Source organism: Herpailurus yagouaroundi, unplaced genomic scaffold (genome assembly GCF_014898765.1).
Source record: "Herpailurus yagouaroundi ecotype Mexico unplaced genomic scaffold, PumYag 141, whole genome shotgun sequence".
Taxonomy (NCBI): domain Eukaryota; kingdom Metazoa; phylum Chordata; class Mammalia; order Carnivora; family Felidae; genus Herpailurus; species Herpailurus yagouaroundi.
This window is the reverse complement of record NW_024412396.1, coordinates 72,049,468-72,076,931: the sequence shown is the minus strand read 5'-3', so window position 1 is coordinate 72,076,931 and position 27,464 is coordinate 72,049,468. Positions and strand designations below refer to the sequence as shown.

General features: G+C 65.8%; 1 protein-coding gene and 1 long non-coding RNA gene across 6 annotated transcripts; one reads left to right on the top strand and one right to left on the bottom strand.

The window, feature by feature from the left end:
* Positions 1–149: 149 nt before the first annotated feature.
* On the top strand, positions 150–27,381 carry BEGAIN (brain enriched guanylate kinase associated). Of its 5 annotated transcripts, XM_040478240.1 has the most exons (7): positions 163–692; positions 19,802–19,963; positions 20,509–20,575; positions 20,826–20,892; positions 22,061–22,168; positions 24,144–24,227; positions 25,280–27,381. In XM_040478240.1, exons 1-7 carry the CDS (start codon positions 632–634, stop codon positions 26,627–26,629), a joined length of 1,899 nt encoding a protein of 632 aa, XP_040334174.1. In that variant the 5' UTR covers positions 163–631; the 3' UTR covers positions 26,630–27,381. The 5 variants fall into 5 exon arrangements, with proteins under 5 accessions (XP_040334173.1, XP_040334174.1, XP_040334171.1 ...); XM_040478237.1 differs by having other exon boundaries at positions 164–692; positions 20,509–20,892; XM_040478241.1 differs by lacking the exons at positions 163–692; positions 20,509–20,575 and adding an exon at positions 15,549–15,763.
* On the bottom strand, positions 18,103–22,066 carry LOC121032288 (uncharacterized). The gene is made up of 2 exons (XR_005791182.1): positions 21,365–22,066; positions 18,103–19,120 (listed from the first exon to the last, which is right to left on the bottom strand). It is a non-coding gene; the product is annotated as an uncharacterized LOC121032288 (long non-coding RNA).
* Positions 27,382–27,464: the final 83 nt, after the last annotated feature.

Here is a 27,464-nt window from a genome sequence, read left to right as displayed (position 1 = left end):
CCACCCCGCGGGACCCTCCGGGTTTCCGCTCCTGCGGGTCGCGCCGGGTCCCCGCGCCGGCTGGTCCGCCACCACCCCAACCACCCCCCCCCACCCCCCCCCGCCTCGGCGGTTGCCTGGTGCTGAGCTTTTAATTTTCCGCCTCGGGGGGGGGGGTGGGGGGTGGGGGATGGAGTCCTCGCGGCCGGCCGGGCGAGGCAGGCGCGTCTTGGAGCCATTTTGGGGGAATCCCGCGAGTCTGGGGAGCGTCCCCCGCGGCCTCCCTCGGGGTGCTCAACTTTGAGCCGCCGCGGACTCCACCGGGCTCCCTCCGCGGCAGGCCCGGGGAATCAGCCGATTTGAATATTCACGACTTCCTCCGCGACTTCCCTTGGCCACCCTGACCCCCACTTTGGGAACACCCCTCCTGTGTTTTCCTTCCGGAGTCTGAGCCGAGGCGTCGTGTGGGCAGCAGGCCCGGCTCTGGCTGCTGGGTTTCGGCACCGTCTCCAAAGTCCGGAGGGTCTCGCGACCCCTCCCCCTCCCCCTCCTCCCAAGGCCAGAATCGGGCATCCACGGGGAACGCTCCTTGCGGCCCGGACACCCATCCCCTGAGGGTCAGGGACCTGCCAGCCCAGGCTTGTTCCAGAACATGGCCCTGGGTCTAGGGCAAGGAGACCCGGGGCCTTCCCAGCTGACCCTTAATGCTGTGGGTGAGTTCTTCCGTGAGTGCCCCGGGGGTCTCACACGGTGGCTCGGGACTGGCTGTTCAGAGAGGGGCCATCTCCTGGCCACTGAGCTGGAGCGCAGCCCTCTCCTGTGAGTCCCATGGGGCAAGGACCCACTTGTCCTGGGCTGGGAGGAGGGGTCCAATCTCTCAGGTCCTAGGAGCTCAGACCCAAAATCTGACGTGCAGCCAGGCCCGCCTTGTCATGGCCAAGGTCCAGGGGGGGCTGGAGAGGCCCAAGGGGCAAGCAAACCTGGCTGTGGCCACACAGATACCCCACACTGGCCGTCGTCTCACCAGTGTCCCCACCCGGGAAGGGTTCCTGGGAAGAAGGGGCTACTGCTTTGCCCAGATGAGACTTGAGAAGAAGGTGGCCTTCGTGGGGGTCTTCGTAGCAAGACCAGCTGGCAGGGGTGGGGGGGGGGAGGGAGGGTCCCTTCCGTGGTTCTCTTTCTCTCCCCCTCCGTGCCCAGCCAAGGTTCTTGAGCACCCACCCCTGTGTGCTGGGCAGTGGGGACAGAGACATGGCCCAGCCGGGTTGGGGACGCAGGTGGGCAGGTGAGTCAAGTGGACAGGTGAGCCACCTGGGCAGTGGTGCCTGACACGCTAAGGGCATCAGGCATGGCTTTGCCAGATGGGCCGAGGGCTTCCCCGGGCTGAGTCCCAAAGGCCAGTGGCAGTCGCCAGGGCCTGGGCCACTGGGCTTTCAGCAGAGGCGGACTTCTGGAGCTTGTGGGAATGGGGGTCCCGTGGGGCCAGGACCCAACATAGCGTCCCAGAACCGGGGAGGGTTCTACGCCCTTTCTTCTCCTCGCCCCATTAGTGCTCTCAGAGCTGCCTCAAGGGCCTTTCCAGATCCTTCCTTCCCGGCAGGTGCAGGGGCTGCCCCCGTGCGGTTCTGTCCCGCAGGTAGTGCCGGGCGTCTAGGACCAAGAGGCCCAGAGGGATGTAGGGGAAGTTGGTCAGCAGGGGCGGTAGGTCCTGGGGTCTGGAGCCTCCCAGATCCAAGTCTCCGGCCTCAGTTTTCCCATCTGTGGAGTGGATGTCCTAATCACCCCCACCTCGCAGGGCCGCTGGGAGAATGATGTGCCCCACCTGAGACGTGACCCACAGGCCGGGTGGAGGTTCATCGTGGGGCATCCAGTCCACACTGTGGTGGGTCCCCCAGGCGGGAGAAGATGCATTGGTGGTCCAACTGAAGGGGTCTTGGGGTGTCCAGAGGAATGGCCCCATGGCCCAGCCCTGTGCGCCACCCGTCCCCCGCCCCCACGCCCCTAGAGGGCAGTCTCTGTGCATTACAGGCCGGGCCTGGGGAGCCGAACTGAGCTCCTAGACGGCAGGCGCTTTGCCCCGTCCAGCGCACCCCTACCCTGGTGCCTGGGACCAAGCCTGGCTCGTGGGGGGGGGGGGGTCCAGGAAATATGTGACGAGTGGGCAAAAGGACGGTGTCCGTTTGACCCTCAGTGGCTCCCTTTGTGGGCAGGTGCACAGCCGGGCTCGCCTCGCCCCAGCCCCTCTGCTGACTCCCCCTGCTCACCACCCATCATGCTGAAGTCTCCCCTCCCAGGCCCAAACAAGCTGTCACACGCTCCTGCCCTTGCCTGTGCTGTTCTCTCTGCCTAGGATGAACTTTCACTGGCCTTCTTGTCCACATGACAGACTCTTTCTTCTCCCTGTCACCTTCCCTCTGGGGCTTTTGTGACGCTTTTGCCCCTCATCCCTGGGTGGGGGGTGGGGGGGAGAGTCATTCCCCTTCTGTGTACCAAGTCCTGCACTGGGGGCTGAGACCGAGTAAGACCCAGGGCCACCGTCCGGAGCAGGCAAGGACGCAGCCCCATCAGCAGATCCTCCCAGGGATGCCAGGCCAGGGTCACTGACTTGGGATATCAGGGAGGGCTTCCTGGAAGCGGGGACGCTTGAGCCAAGGCTCAAAGAATGAATAGGAATTTGCAAGGAGGATAGACCAGTCAGTCAGGCCTTCCAAGAGGCGCAAAGGCCATAGAGGCCCGAGGAAGCGAGGATGTGTCCGGGCAAACAGGCGAGGGGAGGGGAATGCGGGCCGATGGAGCGTCCTCCAGCGTGTCCCGGACGGGAGCCCCTTCCGGCAGAGCCTGGCTCTGACCCCTCGACTTTTCCAGCCCCAGCGCCTGCAGGGCCTGGCCCACCGCAGTGCTCCCCCAGGTCTGGCCACCTCTAATCCGGCCTCGCGTGTGCCCTGCCCTCGCTCACTTAGCTTCCCTGCCTCTGACTGCTTGAGCGACTCTTCTGGGGACACTCAACTATTTGTGGATATTAGCGAGGCCAGCCTGGCCGGCCGTGCGCAGAGCACAGCTGCTAATCCTCAAATTAATCCGCTCCTTTGCTTCTCTCCGCACAGGGTGCCCTCTGCCTTCACTCCTGCCGCGGCCACTTTGTCTGCCGCAGGCCTCTGGGCAAGCCCTCTCCTCTGCGTGGGCTCCCGTCCCCTCTGTCGTGGAGGAAAGTGGGTCAGCCGCCACAGGGCACCTGGGATGGAGAAGGTTCTCAGGAAGCCAGAGTTCTTCCCGTTACGCGTCCACCAACCCCCCCGCCCCCGCCCCCGTTGGACTATCTCGAAGTTGTGAACCGTGATGAGCTGTAGAAAAAGTGATACAGATCTCTGCGGTTTGGAGATTAAGTTTAGGACGACCACCACCCAGGTCAAGAACAGGAAGGCTGCCAGCCCTCCGGGGACGCCCCGAGACCCCTCCCCCATCACGGCTCCCTTCCCCCGAGGTCCCCAGGCCCCTGGCTTTTGTGATAAGCGGCTCTTTGTTTCCTTCGTGATTTGGCCACCTGAGAGCATCCCCGGCTTACATCGTTTTGTTCTGCCGGGTGGAGACCCTCACGCACATGGAGGCTTTCGCCCCAGGGTCGCGTTTGCGGGGGGGTGGGGGGGGGTGGCCGCGGCTGGCTGTCTCGGGTCGCGGCATTTGTGCGTGAAGCCGCTGCGGTCTGTTCATTGGCCGAGAGCACTGTGGCGTGAGCTGCTGCGGACAGTCCGGTCCAGGTGTGCTGGGGACCGCGTGTGCGTGGCGGTGGGGGGGCGGGGCACGCCCCGGAGCCGAACCGCCGGAGACACAGGGCGCGCGCACGTGGTCGGGGAGGAGTCAAGGCCTCCCGGAGCGCGGCGCTCTCTGGTCACTGCCCGCCCTACGCGGGAGGCCCTGCGTCTCCACGGCGTCTTGGCGCTTGGCGTCGTCAGGTGGGGGGCACGGTTTCTTGGGGTGGCGCTGATCACACCTCCGCGGATCGCTGCTCGCTGGGGTTTCCTCTAACGTAAGTTGTGCGCGTGTCTTCCCATCAGAGCGTCTTACGGGGTTTGTGGGTGTGCAGCCGGCCCTTGCGGATCACGCGTGTGCAGATCACTTCCCTGTGGCCGCTCGCTTCCCGCCCGGTAAAAGGGGCCTCCGATGAACGGGAGTTCCTGCTTTTAATTCTGTTGGCGTTACGTTTCGGTTACAGCTCTTTGCACAGGGACACCCCCGTGTGCAGGCCTACACTCATTGGTCCCCTCGTGTGACTTGTACTCGTCGTGGCTCTGCCCGTGCCAGACAGGGTGCTCCGCGCTGGGGATACTCTGGGGAAACACCAGCCTGACATCCTGGAGATCGAGTCAGACATCAGGTCGTGTCCGAACGTCAAACCACACTGACCTCCTCTCCCATGACTCTCCCCTCGCTGGTTTCCCTTGCAGCTACCTGGCCTCCTTGTTGTTCCTCAAACACATCAGACAGGCTCCTGCCCCGGGGCCTTTGCACAGGCCGTTCCTGTCTACCTGGAACGTCCTTCCCCAGATACTGGGGACTCCTGCCTCCCCTTCTTTCACATCTTCTTCAAATGTCACTGCGGTGGGGGCGGGGACGGCTTTCCTGACCACTCACTCCATGTATAATTTTAACCCCCCACCCTGCCCCTTCTCTGCTTTGATGTTCCCTGCCACCCTGCCCACCCCCTGACTAGCACTACGGTGCCCTAGAAGGGGCCACTCCCCTTGGCACCCCAGGAAGAGCACTGGGGAGCACTTGTGCCCAGCCCTCAGGGAGTAGTGTTTTTAATTTTTTTTTTTTTTTTTTTGAGAGACAGAGAGAGACAGAACATGAGCAGGGGGAGGGGCAGAGAGAGAGGGAGACGCAGAATCCGAAGCAGGCTCCAGGCTCTGAGCTGTCAGTACAGAGCCCGATGCGGGGCTCGAACCCACGAGCCGGGAGATTGTGACCTGAGCCGAAGTCAGCCGCCCAATCGACTGAGCCACCCAGGCGCCCCAGGGAGTGTTGTTGTTGAATTTTTTAAATTTTTAAAATTTATTTTAAAGTTTATTTATTTATTTTGAGAGAGAGCGCACAAGCTGGGGAGGGCCGGAGAGAAGGAGAGACAGAATCCCAAGCAGGCTCCACGCTATCAGCACGGAGCCTGATGCAGGGCTCGAACTCACCGAACCATGAGATGGGGACCTGAGCCGAGATCAAGGGTCGGATATTTCACCGACCGTGCCACCCAGGCTGTGAGAGCCTCTGATGGAGGAGATGGTCGGTGGGGGGGGGGGGGGGTGGGTCAGAGAGGAAGCCACTCGACTGAAATGAGTGGGTGCAGACAGACGGGGCTCCTGGCCAGGGGACCAGCATGGGCAAAAGCCTGGGGGCAGGTGCGAGAGTGGCTTGTGGAGGCAGGAGCGAAGGTGGGGCACCTTCCTCACGTGGGGGCTGAGCTCTGACCTTCCTGGTGTGTTCGGCCTCCCTCCCTCCCAGCCGTGAGGGACCACAGAGCTGGAGGGCTCTGGGGAAACAGAGGCCAGAGGCAGAAAGGGACTTGTCTGGGTCTCTGGGGCCGGGAAGACCACAGCCTCCCCCAGCATCCAGACAGGGCCTGGTGGGAGGACTCCCGTCTGTGTTTGGACCAAACGGTGCAGCCCCCCCGCTCTGTGCCCCCGCCACACGTGTCCGCTCAGACAAGCAGGCTTCCTACCTCCCTTCCGGTGCCCCCTCCTCTGGGCCACACCAGCACCCTTCTTGAAGCCCAGAGCTGTGGACGCACCGCCGGCCCCCCCCAGAAGACCCAAACTCCTGTGTGGCACCCGGGCCCCCTTGGCACAGCTGGGCACCGCTGGGCGCCCCCCTGCTGGTCACTTGGTGGTGGCCTGTCCTGTCTCCCTCCACGTCCCCCTCAGGGACCCTTTCTCTCACCTGGGAGGCCCCACTGCCTTGGCCCTGTAGGTTGTCACCGTTGATCTCATTTGCCCATCGATCGCACGCTTGACAAATATTTATTGAGCACCCACTGTTTGCTGGAGGCTGTTGTAGGCACTGGGGATACAGCAGTGACCGAAAAAACTCCTCTCGTTAAGGGAGACAGAAAGCTTGTCAAAATAAACCTCACAGTGACCAGTGCTATGGGGTCCAAACCCCCCCCCCCAGGAACAGAAGGGCAGTGAGTGTGCTGGGGGTGGGGGGGTGGCAGCACAGCCTGGGAAGGGCTTCCGGGAAAGGGACACCGGGGTGAAGGCCTGCGTGGGTGAAGGGCCACCACGTGCCCGTTTGGGAGAAAGAGCTCGAGGCAGAGGGAGAGCAGGTGGGAAGGTGCCGAGGAGGGAGCTGACCCACGGCCAGAGTGGCCGAGCACGGTGACGAGGAGGCTGGGGAGGCGAGGGGGACAGACGGGGACTCGGGGTGCGTGGGGGCTGTGGAGGGCTTGCGAGCGGAGCCACGGTGTGGTCGGGTTTAGTGTGGAGCGAGCGGCAGGGCTGGGACGCCAGGCCGGGGGCAGGGCGGGGACCGGGAGAGTTGTGATGGCGGCCGGGAGGGGGCAGGGGCCGCGGAGGCGGGCAGAGGATTCTAGTGTATTCGGGAGGAGAGCGGACGGGGTCTCCCGATGGGTTGGAGGAGGGGTGTGAGGGAAGGGGGGCATCCAGGACAACTCCCGCCTGCTGGGCCCGAGCAAAGGTTGCAGCTGCTGTCACCAGAGACGGGGCCAGCCGCGGGGGGGAGAGCAGGTTCGGGGACGCACAGGCTGCTGTCACCCGTGGGCCTGGGGCGCCCCTGCGCTTTGGGGCTGTCCTGCTTTGGGTGTGTCCTGGAGGGCGTCGCCATTCTCTGGGCAGGGTGGGCATGCAGTGGGTGCTACTGGGGGTTGGAAGAGTGACTGGCATTGTGGTCTGGAGCCTGCCAGCTCTTGAAGAGGTTTCCCGGAGACTGGCCACCTGCTGGAACCGACTCGACGCCTCCAGGATTACTGTTGGGTTTTCTTGTCCCTTCCCTCCACAACCCCTACCGTCCACCTCTTGTCTCCTGCACCCCACCCAGCAGGCCTAGTCCCTCCCTACGTGGGGTCCTCCAAGGCTCTCTGCCGCACTTCTAAACCTGACCCTAGTGGAGGAAGACTTATGGGCTAATTCTTACTATGCGGTGAATGACTGCCTTGCTTTGCTTTCTCCCTTTGGGATTCAGGGTGCTACAAAGAGACCCTCCACGCAGACTACTCTCTCTTCTCCTGCCCTGCCCTTCTAAGTCTCCTGTCCTCACGGCACATCTGAGTCCCTGCTCCTCTGGAAGGCCTCCCTGATGAAGTATGGTTAAGAAGGTAGACTCACCTGGGCTTGAATCCCAGCTCTTTCACTTACTGGCTGTGTGGCCTTAGGCAGGTTTCTGAACCTCTCCGGTCCTCAGTGTGTGCATCTGTAAAGTGGGCACAATGAGAATAGCACCTACGTTAGAAGGTTGTTTTGAGGCTGAGATTGTTACCCTGGATCTCGGCACGCGGTTAGCGGTCTGGCTGTTAACTGCCTGCCCGTGCCTTAGGCGGTCTCAGCTGTCCTGTTTCACCAGCCTTCAAACCGGTGACATCATTCCCACTGTGGAGAAGAGGACCCGGCCGAGCGGAGCAGGGGAGGTGGCCGGCAGCCCTCGACTGAGTCAGGATCATGAGAGAGTTTCAGAGTCAGGGGCAGGGGAGGGTGAGGGCTAGGGCTGCAGTGATGTCTGGAGGGGCCCCCCCCAGAGGGGAGGCCATCCTGGGAGGGGTCCACTCCTGGCTCCCGTGCTTACCGGCCATTACTAGAGGGGTGCCCTTGAGAGAGGCCTTTGTCCCCAGGCCCCGATTGCTTTGTACGTTGGGCACCCCCACCCCCCACACACCCCCAGGGAGGTGCGGGTTGAGCGAGAAAAGGCCAGTAGCATGCAGTAGGTGTCTCTGGGTGATTGCGTGACCGTGGGGGGGCGGGATTTCAGGGAGAAGTTTCTAGGAGGAGGTCACCGCGGTCACAGTGCCCCTTTGAGTTTTGATTCCAGATGGGGAGACTGCAGCCCAGAAAGGTGGCCTCCTCCTGGCCCAGCGGCTGAAGTGCGCCGTCCTGGCCCCGGTCCTTCGCTTCCAGACTGGGTTTGGCCCGTGGCACCGTCTCGTGTGGGTGTGAGGAGGCGCGGGGGCAGGTGGGGAGGTGAGAGTGGGGCGGGGTGGCCTGGCGGAGTTAGGGGGGCGGGGAAGGGGTGCAGGATTAGGGCCGGCCGCCCACAACCCCCGATCTGGGCCACCGAGAAGCTTCCTGCAGCCCTGATTGCCTTCTTGGAGCCCAGAAAACGGGCCCTCCCGGCGATCCGATCGCTGTGTCCGCGTGTCTGCTGCGGTGACCCAGCCGGTGGGGCGGTCAAATCAGCGCAGCGGGCGTGGGTTCCTTGGGGGGCGGCCACGAACCTGGTCATCGAAGTGCTGAGGGGCGGCGCCTTCTCACCTGGGCCCCGGGGCGGGATGCCGGGTGCCGGGAGGTTAATTTGGGAGCCGTTCATCGGCTCTGGGGCCGACCCCATGGTCATTCGGTCCACCCGTCTCTCTAGGAAGCCCCCTGAACACTGACTCCGGGTGGAGGGTGGGTGTGGCCTTGGGGCAGGGGAGGGGTCCAGGGCCAAGGCGTGAATGGTCTTCCAGGTCTCCCAGTCTAGACGGGGAGACCGACAGAAGAGTGGACGACCAACAGTGCCCAGCTGGGTGTTAGGAAAGACCCGGAAGGCTTCTAGAGCCTTCTAGACCCACCCCTCCTGGGACAGCCTCCTCAGGGCTCCCCTTGCTGGCTCACCCGCCGGAGGGACATCCCCAGGCCCAAGCCGTCCTGCTCTGAAGTGCCTCCGGGGCTCCTGTGCCCTGAGGGAAGGGACCGGACACTTGGCCTGCAGGTAGGGCAGTGGGCCTTCTGCCTGCTTGTCCCCGGCCACCCCCTAGCCTGTCCTTGCCCCCCGGGCTCGGGCTCTGGCCAGCTCACCTCCAGAATGTACCTTCCCCCCCCCCCCCACCCCCACCTGGCTGTTATCACCTCCGGACCTTTGAGACAGAGGCACTTGCGGGAGGCAGAGGGGTCCGCCAGGCCTCCGGCTGCCCGGCGCTCAGGTCACGTGAGGACTGCGAAGGGACAGGCGGGAGCCAGGTGGGCGTTGGTCCTGGCAGGTGGCGAGTGAGGACAGACAGCATCCCCAGGGAGCAGAGGAGGGGGAGGTACCTGGAGGGTCAAGAGAGGGTCGTTCTCAGCGTGGGAAACGTAACTCTCGGGTGCGCCGGCGAGAACGATCTGCAAGAGAGGGGGAAGGTGGCTGCTCGGGAGCCACGCCTGGAGTGGGCGGAGGGCTGCCTGGCGGGGTGTCTGGAGTAACAGGCGGGCAGCGCCGGGTGTCCGGGCAGATGCTGGTAGGTGGGCACGCCTAGTAGTGACATCTGGGGAAGTCCCCTTGGGGCGGCTCTGTTTCCTCCGCGGAGAAGGAAGCAGGGCGTCGGCTGGGAGTGGGGCGGGGGGCAGGGAGGTGCGGGGCGGTTGAGCAGAGAGGAGGGGGGTGAAGCCTTGTCCCAGGTGGGTGGGGAAGGGGGCGAACAGGGACCGTGACGAGACCCGGGTCATTCTGTGGACCGAACAGAGAGCGAGGCTGGTCACCCAGATGTGTGATTTCCTCCTATCCGTGGGGGAGGGGGCCCCCGACCCGGTTGGGGTCTGGCCCTCACGCTCGCTCGTACCGGGAAGGGAGAGACGGGGAGGGGACGTGGAGGGTGGCGCGCGGGGACGAAGTGGGCGAGGGGCTGCGGGAAGCGGGGAGTGGGTGGTGGGGGGGCGTCCCGGTGGTGAGCTGCGTGTCGGCAAGTGGGGTGTCCCGGTGGGTGTGGGAGCTGGGCCGGGGCCTCCCTCCCTGCGCCTGGAGCTCAGGCCTCCCACAGTGTCCCCCCACCCCCCACCATTGTCACAGCTAGGGTTGGTTGTGCACTTGCGCGTGCCGGCCGCGTTTCCCGCCGCCGACAGTCCCCTGTCCCAGCCTGCCTCGCCTCCCGAGGCCCACTGCCCTCTGTCCGCTGCCTCTCCATAGGCCCCCGTGGCTGGAAGGGGCCGACGGAGCCCCACACTGGGCATCGGGAGGCCTGGGTTTGGCCTACCGTGTGACACTTCCGGTCAGGTGGCCACTCCGGGCTGGGTGCTTTGTTTACAACCCAGGTCTGACGAGGACCGGTGTGGACGGCAGTGGCCATGGTGTGCACAGAGTGGGGACTGAGGGGTTGCTGAGGACTGCTAGCCAGCCCTACACAGGCTCCCAGAGCCCTGCTGTTTATCTCTGTTCCTCTCCGGGGGCCGGAGGCCTCAGGCTTTCTCCCAGTGGGCCTTTCCAGAAAGGGCTCTGTCCCGAGACACGGGCACCCCCAGCACGTGGCCATCGGGCCTTGCGTTGCACCTGCCCTGCACCAGCTCTGGGACCCTGAGGAGGAGGGGCAGACACAGCCCCGGGACCCCCACAGCACCCCCTGCCCCGTGAGGCTGAGAACAGGATAGCGAAGAGGGCTTCTGACCCGGTGTCCAAGAGGCCTTCCTGGAGGAGGTGAATAGACTGAACCAAACAGCGGGGAGGGGATGTGCTAGGCAGGAGGGGCAGCGTACGCAAAGGCTCAGGAGTGACCCTGAAGCTGCTCCGTGCACTTGCCCGGGTCACCCCGCCGTGCCCCAGCCCTGGGCACACCTGGGTCTGCCCAGCCGCGTGGGTTCACCAGGCCGCACTGCCGGCTCCCGGCACGTGGCTCTGCCTTGGCAGAGAGAGCGGGAGGCGGGAGCAGGGCTGCGGCCACCTGATAAGGTGAGGAGGGCCGAAGCGTTCCTGCCGTGTCTCCGACTCCGGGCAGGAGAGGGCATTGGAACAGCCATGTCACCAGGGCCCACGGGGAAGCAGGGAGGATGGCTGGTTCCACTAGATGACCTCCGTCAAGGGGCCGCCAACAGAGGGTAGGACTGGGCAGGTGTTGAGTTCCAGGAGTCTCTACGCCTCCCTCCTGGCCGGGGGCCCCCAGCTCGGCGCTGTGACAATCCCCCCCCCCCCCCCCCAGAACATACGCATCGGCACACACACGCACCTGCGCATATGACCTTCCCCGGGACTTTTGCACAACAGCTTGGTGGCCGTGGTGACAGCCTGGCCTAAGGTCCCCGCCTCCATGCACGTGGTGCTGCTGGTGTCCTTGCTGCAGGGGTCGGCCGAGGGCCCTGCTGGGCGGTCACAGAGTCACAGAGTCACAGAGCAGTCCCGGCCAGTGCCTGAGCTCTTTTCCTCCGGGGAGAGACTCAAGGACCCCAGAGGAGGCTAGATGGCCCCGCCCCACGGGGCTCCAGGCCCACCCACCTCCTTTGGCCCCACTCAGGTCGCCTCGCCTCTTGGCCTCCAACTCCCGCCTCCCTCAGGCCGGCCATGGTCAGCCCTCACGGGCCCTGATGGGGGGACGGCTGCGCCCAGTCGTGACCGCACTGTAGCAGAGGTGGTTCGATGAAAAATACAAAGTTCTGCAGTTTGCATTAAAAGCTGTCATCTTAACATTGGGGAAAGAACAGTTGACCTGGCATTGAACCCCAGCAGGGTTGTGTGACCTCAGAGGTACCCCGTGCCTTGATTTTCGTGAATCTGTTTCCCCGTCTGTAAAATGGGCAGAGTGCACACCTCCCTTACAGTCTGTGGGGTGGCCTGGGACTAGATGCGCGCACCTGGGGCAGGGCGGGCCCCCGGGAGGCTCTGGGGGTGCTGGCTGATCTGGCCAGGGTGGGCTCCCCCTAGGACGGGGAGGGTGGAATTGGCAAGGCGGCCATCGAGGTCAAGAGGAACAGAGGAAAGGCTCTTCTGTGACAGGCAGAAAAGTGGTGGCCGCTGAACACGGCACGGGCTGGGGCACATGAGGGGGTCTCCGAGGTGGGAGAGGGGACACGGGGTCCCGTAGGGATCATCTCTGGCTTCTCCCGTGGAAGGCGTGTGCACAAAGCCTCCTTCGGGGACTCGCCCCGGTGTCCACGTGGGACACCCACATCCCGCGGGTCCCAAGGAGCCGCCCCGGAGTCCGTGCGGGACATCCCGAGTTTCACACGGGGGTCCCAAGGAGCCGACGGGAGGCCTCTCTGGGAAAGGGCAAGCAAGGGAGGCTAGTCCCGCACAGTAGCAGACAGGTACCCAGGTCGCTGCCCCCTTGGGAACCAGGCAGAGCGGGGAGGGCAGGCTGTCCCGGGGCGCAGGGGCCTGAGGCAGAGGAGGGGTGGGCCTGGAAAGAGCTGGGAGAGAATGTCTCTGGCTGAGGGACCAGCAAGGACCAAGGCCCTGAGGCAGGCAGGGAGGGCTTAGGCCGATGCTTGGCCAAGGTGAGCCAGGGGCCGGGCAGTGGTGACTCCGGGGGCGCGGGGCCGGGACCTGGGGCGCACGATCATGGGGGAGTTTGACCAGAGGCGGCACGTGGTATAGCCAGGTCTCCTGATGAGCCATCTGGCTGCTGGGGGGAGGTGGGAACGCAGGGGCACGGGCGGAGCGGGAGCCCCAGGCACCACCGCTTGGTGACACGCAGGAAGCCGACTCAGCCCCTGTGACGCCCGAGACGGGCGCTTGGCCACGACCGATCCCTGCCCCGGGGCCAGCTGGGGCGGCCGGGGTGTCGGGGTCCCCGCCACCAGGCCCTGGGTATGGAGGAGTTAAACCAGAGCGGGAGGGAGTCAGCGCGATCCTGGCAGAGGGGACACGGGGACAAAGTCACCAAGATGAGAAGCTGCCTACAGCATGTGAACTGCTTGGTGCTGCTGGAGCGTGACTGCTGGGTGGGGCCTGAGCTCTCCGAGCCCAGAAGACAGGCTGTCCTGGTGGGGAGGGGGAGGGCGTGCCGCGGGGACACGGGGACCCAAAGGCTCATGGCATCCGGGAGCTGGCAAGGCCGTGACTCACGCAGCCGAGGCGCATCCTCCATCAACCTCCCGCCCGGCCCCACCTGCCCACCATAGGCCTCGGCCCACCAGGGACGGGTGTCACCGGCCCACCACGGCGTACCTGACCGCGTAACCTTGTCAGCGCCGCGGAGCAGGGAAGGGTTTTCTCCTGGCACCCCAGGGCTCCCGGAGCTCTTGTGCCCCTCCCCCCATGCCCAACGCGGCCCACGGTGCCATAGACATCAAGGGGAACAGAGAGGGCAAAGAGCCCGGGCTGGGGCCCCAGGCGGCCCTGAGTGATAGAGGAGGGGCAATCTGAGCCTGACGGGGACGGGCGAGGAAAGAGAGGGAAGCTTCATGGAGAAGGAACCAAGAGAGGCTTCCCAGCAGAGGCGGCATCTGAACAGAGCCCCACAAGAAAATGAAGGGGATCTGGGGACTCAGGGAAGGGAAGCAAGGACGTTCCCGGGGACAGCTGCCGGGACTGTAGGCGTGAGGGTGGCCACATCTGGGGGAATCCGACAGGAATGGAGAGGAGGAAGGGCCTGGTGTGCGGGGCTCAGGTGTGGCCAGGCACGGCCCTGGCCCCCTTCCTCCCCCTCCCTCCACCCTGGACCAGGTCAGAGGCAGACACGGGTGCCCGCAGCCATCCGCATCTGTGCGGTGGGGGTGATGGCGGCGTCCCTCCCAGACTGAGACGAGGCGGGCAAAGCTGGCCCGGCCACCCTTCGCCACCGGCTCCCCGAGCCAGCCGCTCCCTGGGGGAGCAGGCAGCCATCGCTAACGTCCTGCCCTTCCCAGCTGCCCCCGCCCAGGGTCCAGGCTGCCCCCCAGGCCCATCTCGTCTTGAGAGACACACAGGGGCAGGGGCAGCTGTACCCCACGTGAGGACACCCGCAGCCCCGAGGGGAGCCCAGGATCGGCAAGGCAGGTCGGCTCCGGCAGCCGGGGCCAACTCTCTGTCCGTCTGTCGGCCCGGCGGTCACCAGGTCCTTCTGCCAGCGAGGCTGGGAAGGTGGCCTCGTGTGCCCAGCTAGGGGTGACACCGTGTCTGGTCATCCCTGGGGCCGAGGCTCTGCCGTGCGGGCTCCCGCCGGGGGCAGTCACTGGCCCTGTTGACAGCCGGCGGCCGGCCAGGAGAGCCGAGTGGGAGACAGCTAATGGCCTCTTCCGCCGTCTCTCCTTGGCAGGCCCGTGGGCAGGGACGGCCATCCTGCCGCAGGCCCGGCGCCCCGCTCCCCACTGCTGTTCTTTCGCACGGGTGCCCAGGAGGGGTGGCGGCCCCAGGAGAGGCCAGCGGGGGCTGTTTATCTCACCCACGGCCCAGACTGGCTGTGCCGTCTTGGGAGACCTGCTTAGCCTCTCTGGACTCCCATTTTCCCAACCGCAGACCGGCGGTTTCTGGATGCTCCCCGGGGCGCTGGCCCGTCCTGCCCTGCTCTGCTCACTCAGCAGCATGGGGGTCGTTGGCGAAGGGCAGAGGCTGGGGCTGGAATTTCAGGGTCCCGTCCACCCAGAGACCAAGCCAGTGCCCTGCCCGCCGCCCCTCCTCCGCAGCTCAGGAGACGGGGCCAAGGGCAGCCCATCTTACAGATGAGGAAACGGGGGCTCACGGAAGCGGTGACCGGTGCGCAGAGCACAGCCCAGGGCCGCGAGCTTCCCCCCACGCGTCCACCTCTGCCCATCAAGTCCGCCCCGCAAACCCTTTGTCCGGGGGGGGGGGGGGTGGCGGTTTGCAAAATTTTATCCTTAGTAAATTCTTTTCTGCTTTTTCATCCTCACCATAGGAAAGGTGACAAATCTGGGAAAATATAGAAGAAAATTTTCAAATTACCCAGAATCCCACCACCCACCTGTAACACCGTTAACATGTCTTTCCCTACCTTGCTTTCTGTGGATATCGGTATACAGATATCTTTAAATGGGATTATACCGCGCATTCTCTTAACCCCCGTGTCTCTAAGCATTTTTTTGGAGCCTGATTTCTGGGGCTGCTTCCTATGATCAGATGTCCGCTTTGGCTCTGGGGCCCGCAAGGCCACCAGGGCGTCCCTGGAGAGACTGCACTGGGAGGAGGCTCCCAAGCAGCCTTGGCGGGGGCTCTGATGACTCTCCAGTGGCCCCCAGCCGGGTGCTACCCCGGCAGGGCCAGGCAGACCTGGGTCCCCCCCCCTCACACCCACCCAGCGGATTCTGTTCCCCTCCAGTCCCCCCACTGCCAGATCGAGACAGGCCACGGGCAGAGTGGGGTGACAAGGGGTCCCAGGGAGGGTGAGGTGGGCCCTGCCCTGGACCCCTGACTTCTGCCGGGTCCCTCAGCCTCTGAGATGCGCCTCCCCTGTCCACACACGAGCCCATCGCAGTGTCCCAGCAGCGACGGGCATCACACTGTCCCTCCCCTGTCCTTGCCTCCTAGGGTCTCCAACCAGTGGGTCCTGCCAGATGGGAGCCCAGAGCGGTAGGGCCCCTGCCCCCCCCCACGACTCTCCTCTGAAGCTGAGACCTTGAGGCAGGCTTGCAGACGGGGACCCTGCCACTGGCGGCACACGGTGCCACCGCCGAGCTCAGGCAGCCCAGGGGCCGGCAGTTACGCGGGCTGGGCACCCCACGCTGGTTCCCGCACCCCTGCCCTGACACCTTGCTGCCAATAAGGAGCGTTCCTGTCCGGTGTGGGCGGGGGCGGGCTCCACATCTCTCTGTGTCTGTGCCCACGGTGGGCCTGGCGTGGCCCCCGCCCCTGCGCTGAGCGGCTCTGTCCTCTTCGCCTACAGGCTGCGCAGCCCCTGGGTGCCCTCGTGCCTCGGGCAGCCCCGCATCCTGCAGGGCCGACTGGCCAGGTCCTCGCCCTCGCTCTGGGACAGGTAACATACCTGTTGTCTCCCCGGTTCCTTGGTGTCTCTGCGTCTGTCCCCAGACGTCCCTCCCGTGTCTGCGTCCACCCGCCCGAGACAGAAGGGGAACGCGCACATCCTCACCACACCACCCCGTGCCACCCATCTCAGAGGCGAGGCCCTCGACGCCCCCCCACCCCACACCCCCTGCCCCAGCCAAGGGCTCTGTCCTTGGGCTCAAGTCTCCCCCGAGGGTCCAGGAGGGCTCCTGGTGGAAGGCAGGCCGGGACTGCGCCGCGGAGGAGGCCTGCCCCGAGCACCCCCGTCATTCCTCCCTGAGAGGCCAGAAAGCACTCCCAGGGGCTTCCCGTGGGCCGGGAGGAAGCAGGAGCCCCCCCACTCAGCCACCCACACCCCCACGTCCTGATTTAATTCACCAACTTGCAGGTCAAAGCGAGGGGGCCTCGCCAGGCTCCAGTCTGAGTAGGGTTTCCTGAGCTCCCAACCTGGGAGGGGTGGCCCTTCCCCGGGGGGCATGGCACTGGCTGGTCTGATCACAAAGGACTTCCACACCCTCCCTGCGCACCTGCTACGGGGCTGCTTCCAGATGCCAGGGCCCCCTAAGCCAGCTTCGTGCTCAGGGGGAAGCAGGGGCTACTGAACCCCAGGGCCCGAAGCAACCCCCCAGATTCCCAGTAGCCTGGAAGCCGCGCACCCACATGGTACTCGCCTCTGGCATCTGATGACCCGGGGTAGCGCACGGACCACAGGGACAGCCCGAGCGCCCCCTGGGTGGGTGCACACATCCCTGTTTTACAGCCACGGAGACTGAGGCGGAGGGCAGGCAGGGCTGGGGTCCGTGTCCTGGGAGGGGAAGGCAGTGGTACCACCCAGGTGGCCGCAGACCCGGGACGCCCGGCCCGGCACCTTTCTGGACCAGGCTGAGGAGGGGACATGTCCAAAGCTTCTGAGTAGCTGATCACCGGGACTTGGGTGACCAGCTGTGAGGGGCAAGGGGCAAGGAGGGGTCACTGTGGCTTCTCGGAGTCTGACTGGGGACTGAGGGTGGCTATGCCCTTCTTGGGGGTGGGGAACACGGAGGGCAGGGAGGGTCAGCACTGAACGCACTGTGGGTGAGGTGGGCCACGGGGCGGAGAGGCCGGTGGACGGCTGGATGCGGGGGGCGGGGGAGCCCCCCGTGTGGCCTGGCAGGGAGGAAATTCAGCCCGAGAGGTGCAGGGAGGGGCTGGGTGCCGACCCGTGCCCTGACCGTCGGCCCCGGGCAAAGCCAAGTTGTCTGCAGACTCAACAGAGCCAGAGTGGCAGAGATGGGGGAGGCGTGGTGGCTCCGGTGGCGGGTCTGGGCACAGCCGGGTCTGCTGTGACTTCGGGGTCAGAGGTGTGTCCGGGGGCAAGGAGGGGCGGGAGCCAGGGGCCGGGGCGCTGGGGGACCCGGGCTTGGCCAGGGTAGGGCTCAGGGACGGGTGAGGGTCGGTGGGACGGAGCCGCCCCAGCATGTCCGGAAGGCCAGCGGGGGCCAAGGGGGAGGCGAGGCTCGAGCAGGCCAGCTCGGTGAAGGGCTTGTCTGCTGAGGGGGAGGCCTTGGGCGGGGACCCACGTCACAGCCCTGTCATGCGCTCGCCTCGTCGAGGAACCTGTTCCGTGTTCACTGTGTGCCTCCCTCCAGACCGTAGGCTCTGCGGGGTGGGGACGTTTGTCCTACTCGCTGCTTTGAGGGGCCAGGAGCAGGGCGGGGCGGGGCCGGAGGGGGAAGGAAAGAGGGTCTGGTAGAGGTGCACGTGTGGCTGGGTCACATCAGGAGTGGGCAATCTGCGTGACGGCAGGGTTCGTGCTGTGGCGGCAGGCGGGTGGCCACGGCGAGGGAGGGACGGTCACTGGCTCTGGGTGGCGGGGACGGGTGGCCACTGAGGTGGACACAAGAGTGGATGGCGATGCTCCCACCTCTTCCCGAGGGTGCAGACCCCACCTGTACCCTGTGACAGAGGGCTGTGGGCAGATCGGCAGTCCCCCCGCAGGACAGCTGATTTCAGGGGCTACTGCCCCACCCCCTCCCCGGACACTGTGCCTGCAGGGGGCCCGGATGACATGGGAGAGTCCCCAGAGAGCCCGCCACCCCACTGGGGAGAAAGGCTGGGGCAGGGGTTGAGGACAATCTGGGATCTGTAGCTGCAGGGTGCTCGGGGTGGTGCAGGCAGGCGTGCTGCCTGGAGGAGGTGGCTAGACTTGCGTGGGCAGCCGTGGGCACTGTGCTGAGCTCAGGGCTCTCTCCTTGACTGACTGTCTGCAGCCTCCCTAGAGATTGACCCCTGTGAGGGCCTGCCCCACCCTCCACTGAGGTTCTCAACACATAGGCAACTCTTTATTTTTATTTATTTAAAGAATTCGACCTGGGCAGGGATCCAGGAACGTTTCATCAAGATTTGCTGGGCGTGCGCCTGTGGTAACATGAATGGCTTCGTACACGGGGCCCCGAGGCTGAAGGAGGAAGCCTCCCGCCTGCCCCCACTTCCCCTCACTCCGATGTGGGTCTCAGAGGTCGGGAGAACACAGGCTCTTGCCCGAGGTTCCACCGCACACCCGGGCAGTGTCAGAGTTCCCAAGCCCGGGCACAGTCCAGGTTCCCAGGGTGACGTCCGGGGACTCCCTCCCAGGCCTGCGCAGCGGCCTGGAGCGGGCACCGCTCTTCCCGGGCAAACCGTGGGCCCGCTCGGCACCCGCCTCAGACCTGGGCACCTCTCTGGGCAGAATTTAAGATGGGGGCAGTCCCCTCTTTCCAGGGGGCAGCTGAGGCCTGAACGGAAGGATAGCGGGCAGCCTGGGGGGCGGGGACCAGCAGCAAGTCTGTGTGCCCGCAGACCCCCACCCATGCCGTGATGCCAGGCGGGCCTGCCCCTCTACGGGCTGCTTCCTTGTCACTGAAGTCCAAGGGGGTGACAGGGGAAAGCGCATGCCCAGAGCACCGAACAGCGCTGGGGTCCCAGCTCGGCCGGTGGGGGACTCCCAGCACAACGCACCCCGCCCCCCGCAGCCCCTTTGCCTGCAGGAAAGCAGCCCTCTTGGCCCCACTATTAAGGCTGGGGCCTTTTCCCCAGCTGCCCGCATCCGTGTGCCCAGCCTGTAAAGGGAAGCGTGCACCAGGTCGGCGTGTGTTCAGCAGTACCTACCGGCTCTGGAGCTGGGAGGCTGCCCACAGGAGGGTGTGGCCCCTGCCCCCGTGGAGCTCACGGCCACGCCCCACACTTCCCCCTCCTGCCTTTTGCCCAACTGTAGAGTGGACGGCCTGCGGTCCGTGGGCGATCCTCCCGCGTCTCCGTTTCCTGGGGCTGGGGGCTCAGCGTCCTGGCGTCCTGGGGGAGCCCACGAAGTCTGTGGAGAAAATAGAGCCTCAAGAGCTGGGGCCGAGGCTCTGGGAGGCTTCCCGGAGGAAGGGGGACCTGGGGCAGGCCAGGGCTTTGCAGACTGTCCGCCGCCGTGTGCAGCTAGCTGGCCACTGTGGCGGAGGCTGCCTGGGCACGGGGCTCACGGCCCCATCCTCTCCCAGGCCTAGAGGTCACACAGCCAATTTGGGGTAGGGAGGCCCGGTCTACGGGTGGCACTTCCGCCGCGGGACCTCAGAGCTTCCCCACCCGGCGCTGTGGAGGCGCAGAAGCGGGGTGGGGGGGGAGAGACCTTGCAAGCTGCGCCGTCCAGGGGTCGGCTCGGAGTCAGAGAGCCTCGGGGGCCCGGTGAGCGCTCCTCAAACCAGCGTCCTTTAGCCGCCCCAAACACTCTCCAGGTTCGGGGGCCTGCGTCTCTCCTCCAGGGTGACTGCGCCAGGGATTTACTTACTTGCGGCCGAGGGCCAGACCGCGTCTCTGGCCGCCCCCGAGGGGCCGCCTGCCGCCTGGGGAAGGGTCCGAGGCGTGCGCGCGCGCCTGCGCGCGCACTCGCGTGTGTTAAGCGGCCGGGCGCGCACGGCGCGCCCCCACGGCGCCGCGGCTGGCCCGCTCGGGCTCCGTTTCCCGCGCTCAGCGCCGCGGCCCGGCCCGCCGCCGCGTGTCGTTGCAGCGCGCTGCAGGAGCAGAAGGGCGAGCTGCGCAAGCGGCTGTCCTACACCACGCACAAGCTCGAGAAGCTCGAGACCGAGTTCGACTCCACGCGCCACTACCTGGAGATCGAGCTGCGGCGCGCGCAGGAAGAGCTCGAGAAGGTCACGGAGAAGCTGCGCAGGTACGGGGGGCGGGGCCGGGCGCGCGGGGCGGGGCCCCGGGATCGGCCGCCAGAGGAGCCCCGCCCCCTCCTGAGCCGCGGACCCCGTTCGCAGATGTGGAGGCCGAGGCTCAGTCCCGCGTCGTGCCCAGCGCAGCCGAGTCAGGCGGGACGTGACCCTGGGTCTAGCTACTGCCAGGACAGGCCCTTCCCAGGCGCCCCTTCATCCTCTGTTCATTCCTTCTCATGTATTCTCGGTGGGGCAGCCGCATGGCACACGCAGCCATCTCCAGACCCCTCCTGGCCCACCGGGGCCCTGGCCACCATCCCCTGGGTCTCTGACAGGAAGAGGACGTGAACCAGTGTTTAGGGACCGTTGCGTTGAGTGGCAGTAGGGAACACACGGAGCCCTGATTCCCACCCAGCAGCGGCTTCTGCCCTCCGCGTCCTCCAGGGGGAGCCGTGTTTTAGCCACCGTGTGTCTCTAGCGCTCCGTCTAGGGCCCATGGAGTGGCCAGCCGTCAGCCTCTTCCCTGCTAACCTGCTGTTGAATGTAAATCCCTTAGCCAGGCTTGCAAGAATCGTGTTTAAATGTGAGTACTGGCTCCGAGCAAGGACCGGACAAAGTCACTTGTGAGTACAGGCCTTCCCTTCTCATCTGCAGGGGGTCCTTGACCCTGGCCCAGGAAAGGCCTCTACAAGCTAGCTCTAATCAGATGCCTTTTGCTGCGTGGAGAGGAGCGAGTAGCCCAGGGTGGGACCAGTGGGTGGGCTCCGGGGGCCCGCGTCCAGCCCGGCCCTGCTCAGCAGGCTGTGTGGCTGTAAGGGGGTCACGGGAGAGTCAGGCCTGGCACCGCGGTGACCCCACTGTCTCCTGTTCCAGGATTCAGAGCAATTACATGGCGCTGCAGCGGATCAACCAGGAGCTAGAGGACAAGCTGTACCGCATGGTGAGGCCGCCACCCCCGCACTCCCATCCCGGAGCCCTGGTGGTGTGCCCACCGGCCTAGCTGCCTGTGCCCTTGCGTGTGCGGGAGCTGGGTCACAGGCCTGGTTTCCTGGCCTGCCCCTCCCCACCGCGGGGGCTGGGTCGGTCGCGCCCCTCTCCGCAGTGAATGGGGGCGGACGGGGGGGAGGTGCTCTCAGGACTAGCAAGTCACGGGGTTCCCAGCTGCCCCCTGAGCCTTCACGGCACATTGCAAGTACCCGACCCGGAGGTGTGAAGTAGGGCTGTGGGACGGAGGACGTGCGCCGTGGATGTTGACCCTGCTTTAAGGGTCAGCCCGGAGGCCCAGACCTGGGGGAGCAGAAGGATGTTGGAGCCCGACTGTACCCTCATGGGGACGCCCCGTCTTCCTGCGAGGAATAAATGAGACAGTGTCTGGCCCCAGCACGGGCAGAGACCCTCCTGGAAACACTCACAGCCACCGCAGGCAGCCCCCCGAAGTGCTGCAGCTTCTGTATGTTGATCTGGCTGTCGAGATCCGTTAGGAGCTGGGACGGTGGTGGAGGCCTCCGGGTCTGGCGGGGCCGGCGTCAGGGAGGGGCCAGCCCAGTTCTGGTATCTCCCCTCCCTCAGATAGGAGCTTCCTCTCTTTCTAGTCTGGTCACGAGCTTGTTTTCTTTCTGAAAGTCACAAATGGGCGTTGAGCACCTGCCTGTCGTAGACTGCCGGCAGAGTGGAGACGGGCAGGCCTGGAGGCTGGGCCAGCCCTCCTCGGGGCCCGGGACAAGGGCCCTTGCCCTTCTGAGCCTCAGTTGGAGGCTGAAACTGGATGGGTTCGAGGAGAGGAGGGCAGGGACGGGGGCCAGGCTCTGTGCAGAGCGCGAGCCATCCTCCCCACGGGCTCCTGGGAAGCAGGGCGTTGCCGTCCCCTTGGCGGGATGAGCAAGAGACCCGGGGAGGCCGTGACTTGCCCGGGGCCGTCTGGCTTGTCGGTGAGGCAGCGCAGGTGGACTTGAGCCTGCTGCTCTGTGTTCTTACCCCCACCTTCCTTGGCCTTGCAAACACCTCATCGTTATTTACTGCAAGAGGGCACCCGAGAGGTCTAGGGGCTTGAGGCTCAGGCCTTGGCTGGCCACCGACCGGCTCCTTCCCCCACCCTCCGCTCGCCCCAGGGCCAGCACTATGAGGAAGAGAAGCGAGCGCTGAGCCACGAGATTGTTGCCCTCAACAGCCACCTGCTGGAGGCCAAGGTGACCATCGACAAGCTGTCGGAGGACAATGTGAGTGTCGGGCCACCGTGACTCTGGGGGCCCAGGCCCCGGTGCTGTGGCCTCCAGGCTTGAGGGGCTGGCGCAGGGGCGGTGGAAGGAGTGCCTGGGCGGTGGGGGAAGGACGGGCTGCCTCGCCAGACATCCACTGCCTGGAGGGTATCCAGGAAGACCCTCCTCCGCGGGAAGGAAACCGGGCTTGTGGTAGCGACCCCTGGGCCATAGTATCCCATTCGAGGCGGCGCTGCCTGACCCCAAGTTTGGGGCATGCTCACTTAGGACTCCTGCCCCGGCCGGCCCCGGTGGGCATCAGAGCCATGTGGCCGCCCTGATTGCGCGGGCCCCCTGGGATGGGCCCAGCCATGCTCCAGGGACGCCTGACAGCTGACCACACATTCCCTGATGAGTGTCTGCTTCTTGCCAGGCCCTCCTAGGCTCCGAGAACATGGTGTGAATGACACGGGCCAAAAAAACTCCCTGCCCGCATGGAGTTTACCCCTGAGTGGGGAAGGCGGTAAATAAGACAGATACGCAAGCCATGCGGTTGGTAAAAGTGCTAAATGCCGCAGAGAAAAGTCACGTAGGTGACAGTGCTAGGGAGTCAGGGTGCTTCTGGAAGGGGCTGCTACGTCAACACCCGAAAGAGGCCAGAGAGCGGGCCACGGGCACCTGGCAGGAAGAACCGGAGTGGCAGAGGTGGGCCCGCAGGAACAGTAGATGGGGCCCCCGGACACAGGCAGGGGCCCAGGGTCTGAGGTCAGAGAGTGAACAGGAGGCCACAGTGTGAGGCTCCTCTAGGAGTCTGGGTTTTATTCTGAATGAAGTAGGGAGCCACTGAAGGTTCTTGAGCAGGGGAAGGAGGCGGCCCTGGACGGCTGAAGGGCCTGCCCGAGAGGCAGCCAGATGGCGGGGTCTGGAGTTTAGGGCAGAGATCAGCATATGCCTGCGGCTCAAAGCCACAGGTGGGGTGAGATCGTCCAGGAGTGCAGGCAGATGAGGAGAGTGGAGGCCCAGCGGCCCAGCACAGTGATGCGGAGGCAGATCTGGCCAGCCGGGCAGCGCTCACAGCCCTCTGAGGCCAGGGACCTCAGCTCTCAGCCAATTGTGCCCCTCAAGGAGACGTTGAGGAGTCTGGGGACCCAGGTCCTCTCCACTTTGCGGGCCAAGTTGGGGACGCAAGCCTCGGCACAGAGGTGGAGGCGGGGGAACCTCCAGGAACGGGGTGGGGGTTGGGCAACTTGTCTGAGCGGCAGGGCACCTGTTCCCGGCTGAGCGGAGACTGTGGGAGCTGGCGGATCTGAGGGCCCGTCGGTGGACCCCAGACCCCTCACTGTCGGAGCCCTCCCTGCGGAGGGTCCCTGGGGCGGGGGGGGGGGGGGGGCGGCGGCAGTGAGAGACCCAACCACAGGCACATGCAACAGAGATTTACCAAAGATGAAACCAAATCCCCTCGAGTCCTACTGTTTGCATCTGTTTTCAGCTCAGGAGGCTGAGCCGGTCCCTGCCCGGACCCTGGGTCGCACAGGCCCTCTGCCCCAGCATGCCCTGACCCTCGCCTGGCCCTGCAGCCACCCCTGGAAGCAGGCCACACTTTAAGGATGGGGGTGGGTGGGGCGTAGAGCAAGTCTGACACATGGGGAGCCAGGGGCCGCAGGCACATTCCTTATCATTCCACGCTGGCACTCTCCACGCGGTGGGGGAACAGGGAGCCCCCTGAGAGCTCAGGGGCCAATGGAGGCCCTTCCTCCACCACTGCCCCCCCCCCACCCCTTGTGGGAGGCTCCCATCCGGGGCGGCGGCAGCTCCAGGTCAGAACCGAGGCCCCCATTCTGCAGGCGAGGGCGTGAGTCCCAGAGAGGGTCCCCGTCCTGACAGCTGCCCAGCCGGCACCCCCCCCACCTGGTCTCCGTGTTGGCCGCCAGGCGCCGGGCGGCAGGGAGCTCGGCAAGGGGCGAACCTGCACCGAACGCCTTCTCTTGTCTTGTAGGAGCTCTATAGGAAGGACTGCAATCTAGCGGCCCAGCTGCTGCAGTGCAGCCAGACGTACGGCAGGGTCCATAAGGTGTCCGAGGTAACGTGAGCCCCGCCCCAGCTAGGCCACCCCCGCCCCCAGGACTGCTTCGGGCTCCTTTCCTACAGGTCCCACCCCAAGGCCACTTCTCGCCCTTGATGAGGGCAGGCGCCGGGTGAGCCTGAGCTCCCCCGTCCCTCCTCACCCCTGCAGGTATCCTGGCCTTTCTCGATCCGGAGGAGGGGCGGGCTGCCCGCCCGCCCCCAGTCGGGACAGCCTGCCCGTTCCCGTGGCTTTCCTCTGGGGGCTGCTCATTGTCCCTGCTCCGAGACCCCTGTCCGCTGAGCGCTGATGGGGGCAGAGGGGTCCTGTGTGAGCCTCACAGAAACCCCGTGGTTCGGTTTGGGCACAATTCCGGTGCCCACTTGCAGAGGCGAGAAAGCTGGCTTCACAGTGCAGTGGCTCAGCCGAGGCCACAGGGCTCCCTGATGCCCCAAGCCAAGTTGGCCCGTGGCCCCTCACCCCTGCCAGGCCGCCCCCACCTCCGCATTGCTGCCCTCACCCAGGCCTCGGTCCATGTCCCCTCCTCCCTGGGCCTGGCCATGCCTAAGACACTCACAAAATAGATCAAACAGTAGCAGGACGTCCCTACACGGCACCAGGTGCTCGTGCAGAAACCGCTGGGCACCTGGCCCTGGCCCTCAATCTGTGTTGCATCTGTTTCTGAGTCTGGCAGAGGCCTCATGACCCGGCAGGGGTGCCCCCGACAGACCTTGGGGCTGGGAGAGCCAGCCCCTCAGTGGAAGGAGATGAGGGGGGCTGTAGCCCCGAGAAGGGCCCGCGTCAGACCCTGGGTCCGCCCTCCAGGCACGCTGGAGCCCAGTTCGTGTGGCCTGGGCAAGTGGAGGGGGGTGCTCCTTGGGCGAGGCTCAGGAGCTTGTGAAATGCAGAGTCCTGGGCCCTGGCTCTAGCCGGGGCAATTTGAGAGGCCCTGGGCGGGTCCCTCTTGGTCTGCACGCCTGTTGCTCAGGGTCACGGCTGCAGGTGCCGGGCTGACTGCCCACCACCCCCCCCATCCCCGCCCTCCCCTCCTCCCCCCTGACCCGTTCCAGCTGCCCTCCGACTTCCAGGAACGTGTGAGCCTGCACCTGGAGAAGCACGGCTGCGGGCTGCCCTCCCCACTCTGCCACCCCGCCTACGCCGACAGCGTCCCCACCTGCGTCATCGCCAAGGTGCTGGAGAAGCCCGACCCCGCCAGCCTGTCCTCCCGCCTGTCTGACGCCTCGGCCCGCGACCTGGCCTTCCGGGATGGCGGGGAGAAGCCGGGCCCGCGGCCCCCCTACAAGGGGGACATCTACTGCAGCGACACGGCCCTCTACTGCCCCGAGGAGCGGCGGCGCACCCGGCGGCCCAGCGTGGACGCGCCCGTGACCGACGTGGGCTTCCTGCGGGCCCAGAACTCCACCGACAGCGCGGCCGAGGAGGAGGAGGAGGCCGAGGCGGCCGCCTTCCCCGCGGGCTTCCGGCACGAGGCCTTCCCGGGCTACGCGGGCTCGCTGCCCACGTCCAGCTCCTACTCCAGCTTCAGCGCCACGTCGGAGGAGAAGGAGCACGCCCAGGCCAGCACGCTCACCGCCTCGCAGCAGGCCATCTACCTGAACAGCCGCGACGAGCTCTTCGACCGCAAGCCGCCGGCCGCCGCCTACGAGGGCAGCCCGCGCTTCGCCAAGGCCACGGCCAGCGTGGCAGCGCCACTGGAGGCTGAGGTGGCCCCGGGGTTTGCGCGGACCATGTCGCCGTACCCCGCCGAGTCCTTCCGCTTCCCGGCCTCCCCGGGCCCCCAGCAGGCCCTGATGCCCCCAAACCTGTGGAGCCTGCGGGCCAAGCCGGGGACGGCCCGGCTCCCCGGGGAGGACGCGCGGGGCCAGTGGCGGCCCCTGAGCGTGGAGGACATCGGTGCCTACTCCTACCCGGCCACCGCCGCCGGCCGCGCCTCGCCCTGCAGCTTCTCTGAACGCTACTACGGCAGTGGGGGCAGCCCGGGCAAGAAGGCCGAGGGCCGCGCCAGCCCCCTCTATGCCACCTACAAGGCCGACAGCTTCTCGGAGGGTGACGACCTCTCCCAGGGCCACCTGGCGGAGCCCCGCTTCCTCCGGGCCGGCGGCGACCTGAGCCTGAGCCCGGGCCGCGCGGCCGACCCGCTGCCCGGCTATGCGCCCAGCCAGGGGGATGCGGAGAGGCTCGGGGTGCAGCTGTGCGGGGCGGGCGGCAGTCCCGAGCCCGAGCACAGCCCCCACAGTTCCAGGGACTCCTTGGAGCCCAGCTCCATGGAGGCCTCCCCGGAGATGCACCCCGCCGCCCGCCTCAGCCCCCAGCCGGCCTTCCCGCGGACTGGTGGCTCGGGGCTCAGCCGCAAGGACAGCCTCACGAAAGCCCAGCTCTACGGAACCTTGCTCAACTGAGCGCCTGCCTGCAGGCCGCGGCCAGGGGGCCCCCGCCCACCCACCCACCCCCGGGCCCCGAGGGCACAGCTCCCCTCCCCCCTAGACACCCGTCCTCCCCAGTCCCTGCCAACCGGGACCCTCTCTTCCACCCGACCCAGTTGAGCCTGAGCGGAGGACCCCTCCCCCACCATCCTGTCCACCCCAGCCCCACCACGGTGGAACGTTTTTCACACACCAACATCCTTCCCCACCTGAGATGAGCATCCCCCCCTTTTATAAAGTGAAACTATTTTTATAGAGAAAAAGGGTCTTTCTTAACGCACTTGGCCTCCAGCTCCCTGGACGGCAGCCTTGGCGTTTTCAACACAAAGCTCCTTTATTTTTCGGGGGAGGACAGCGGGGCCTGCCCCTGGGAGGGGAAGGACGGTGTCCTGTGGAGACACCCCAGCGAGCCAGTGACAGGGGAGCCCGTAGCTCTGTCCGCGAAGAGGGGAGGTGGACCGGGTGGGGGGGATGTGAAATGTTTCTAAACTGTTTTCGCCGTGTGACCGACACACCGCCCCAGCTCTCCTGTGGTCCGTAGTCCCGAGTGGGGCCGGTGCTCGTCCCCCAGCGTCCCGCTCCCCGGCACCACCTCGCTCTACCTCAGACGTAATGAGGCCCTCGGACTCCCAGTTTCTGTGGCTTGCTCTCCCGTTGTCTGCGATGCATGCCCTGTCTCGGTTAGTACTGTACTTTCGTTCATTAATAAAAGACGTCAGTGGAAAGAACGTGGCTTCGGGTGGTTTATTCTGCTGCCGTTTGACCGCAGGGACGCGTGACCCTGGGTGCCCCTTGCCTTGTCCCCACCCGC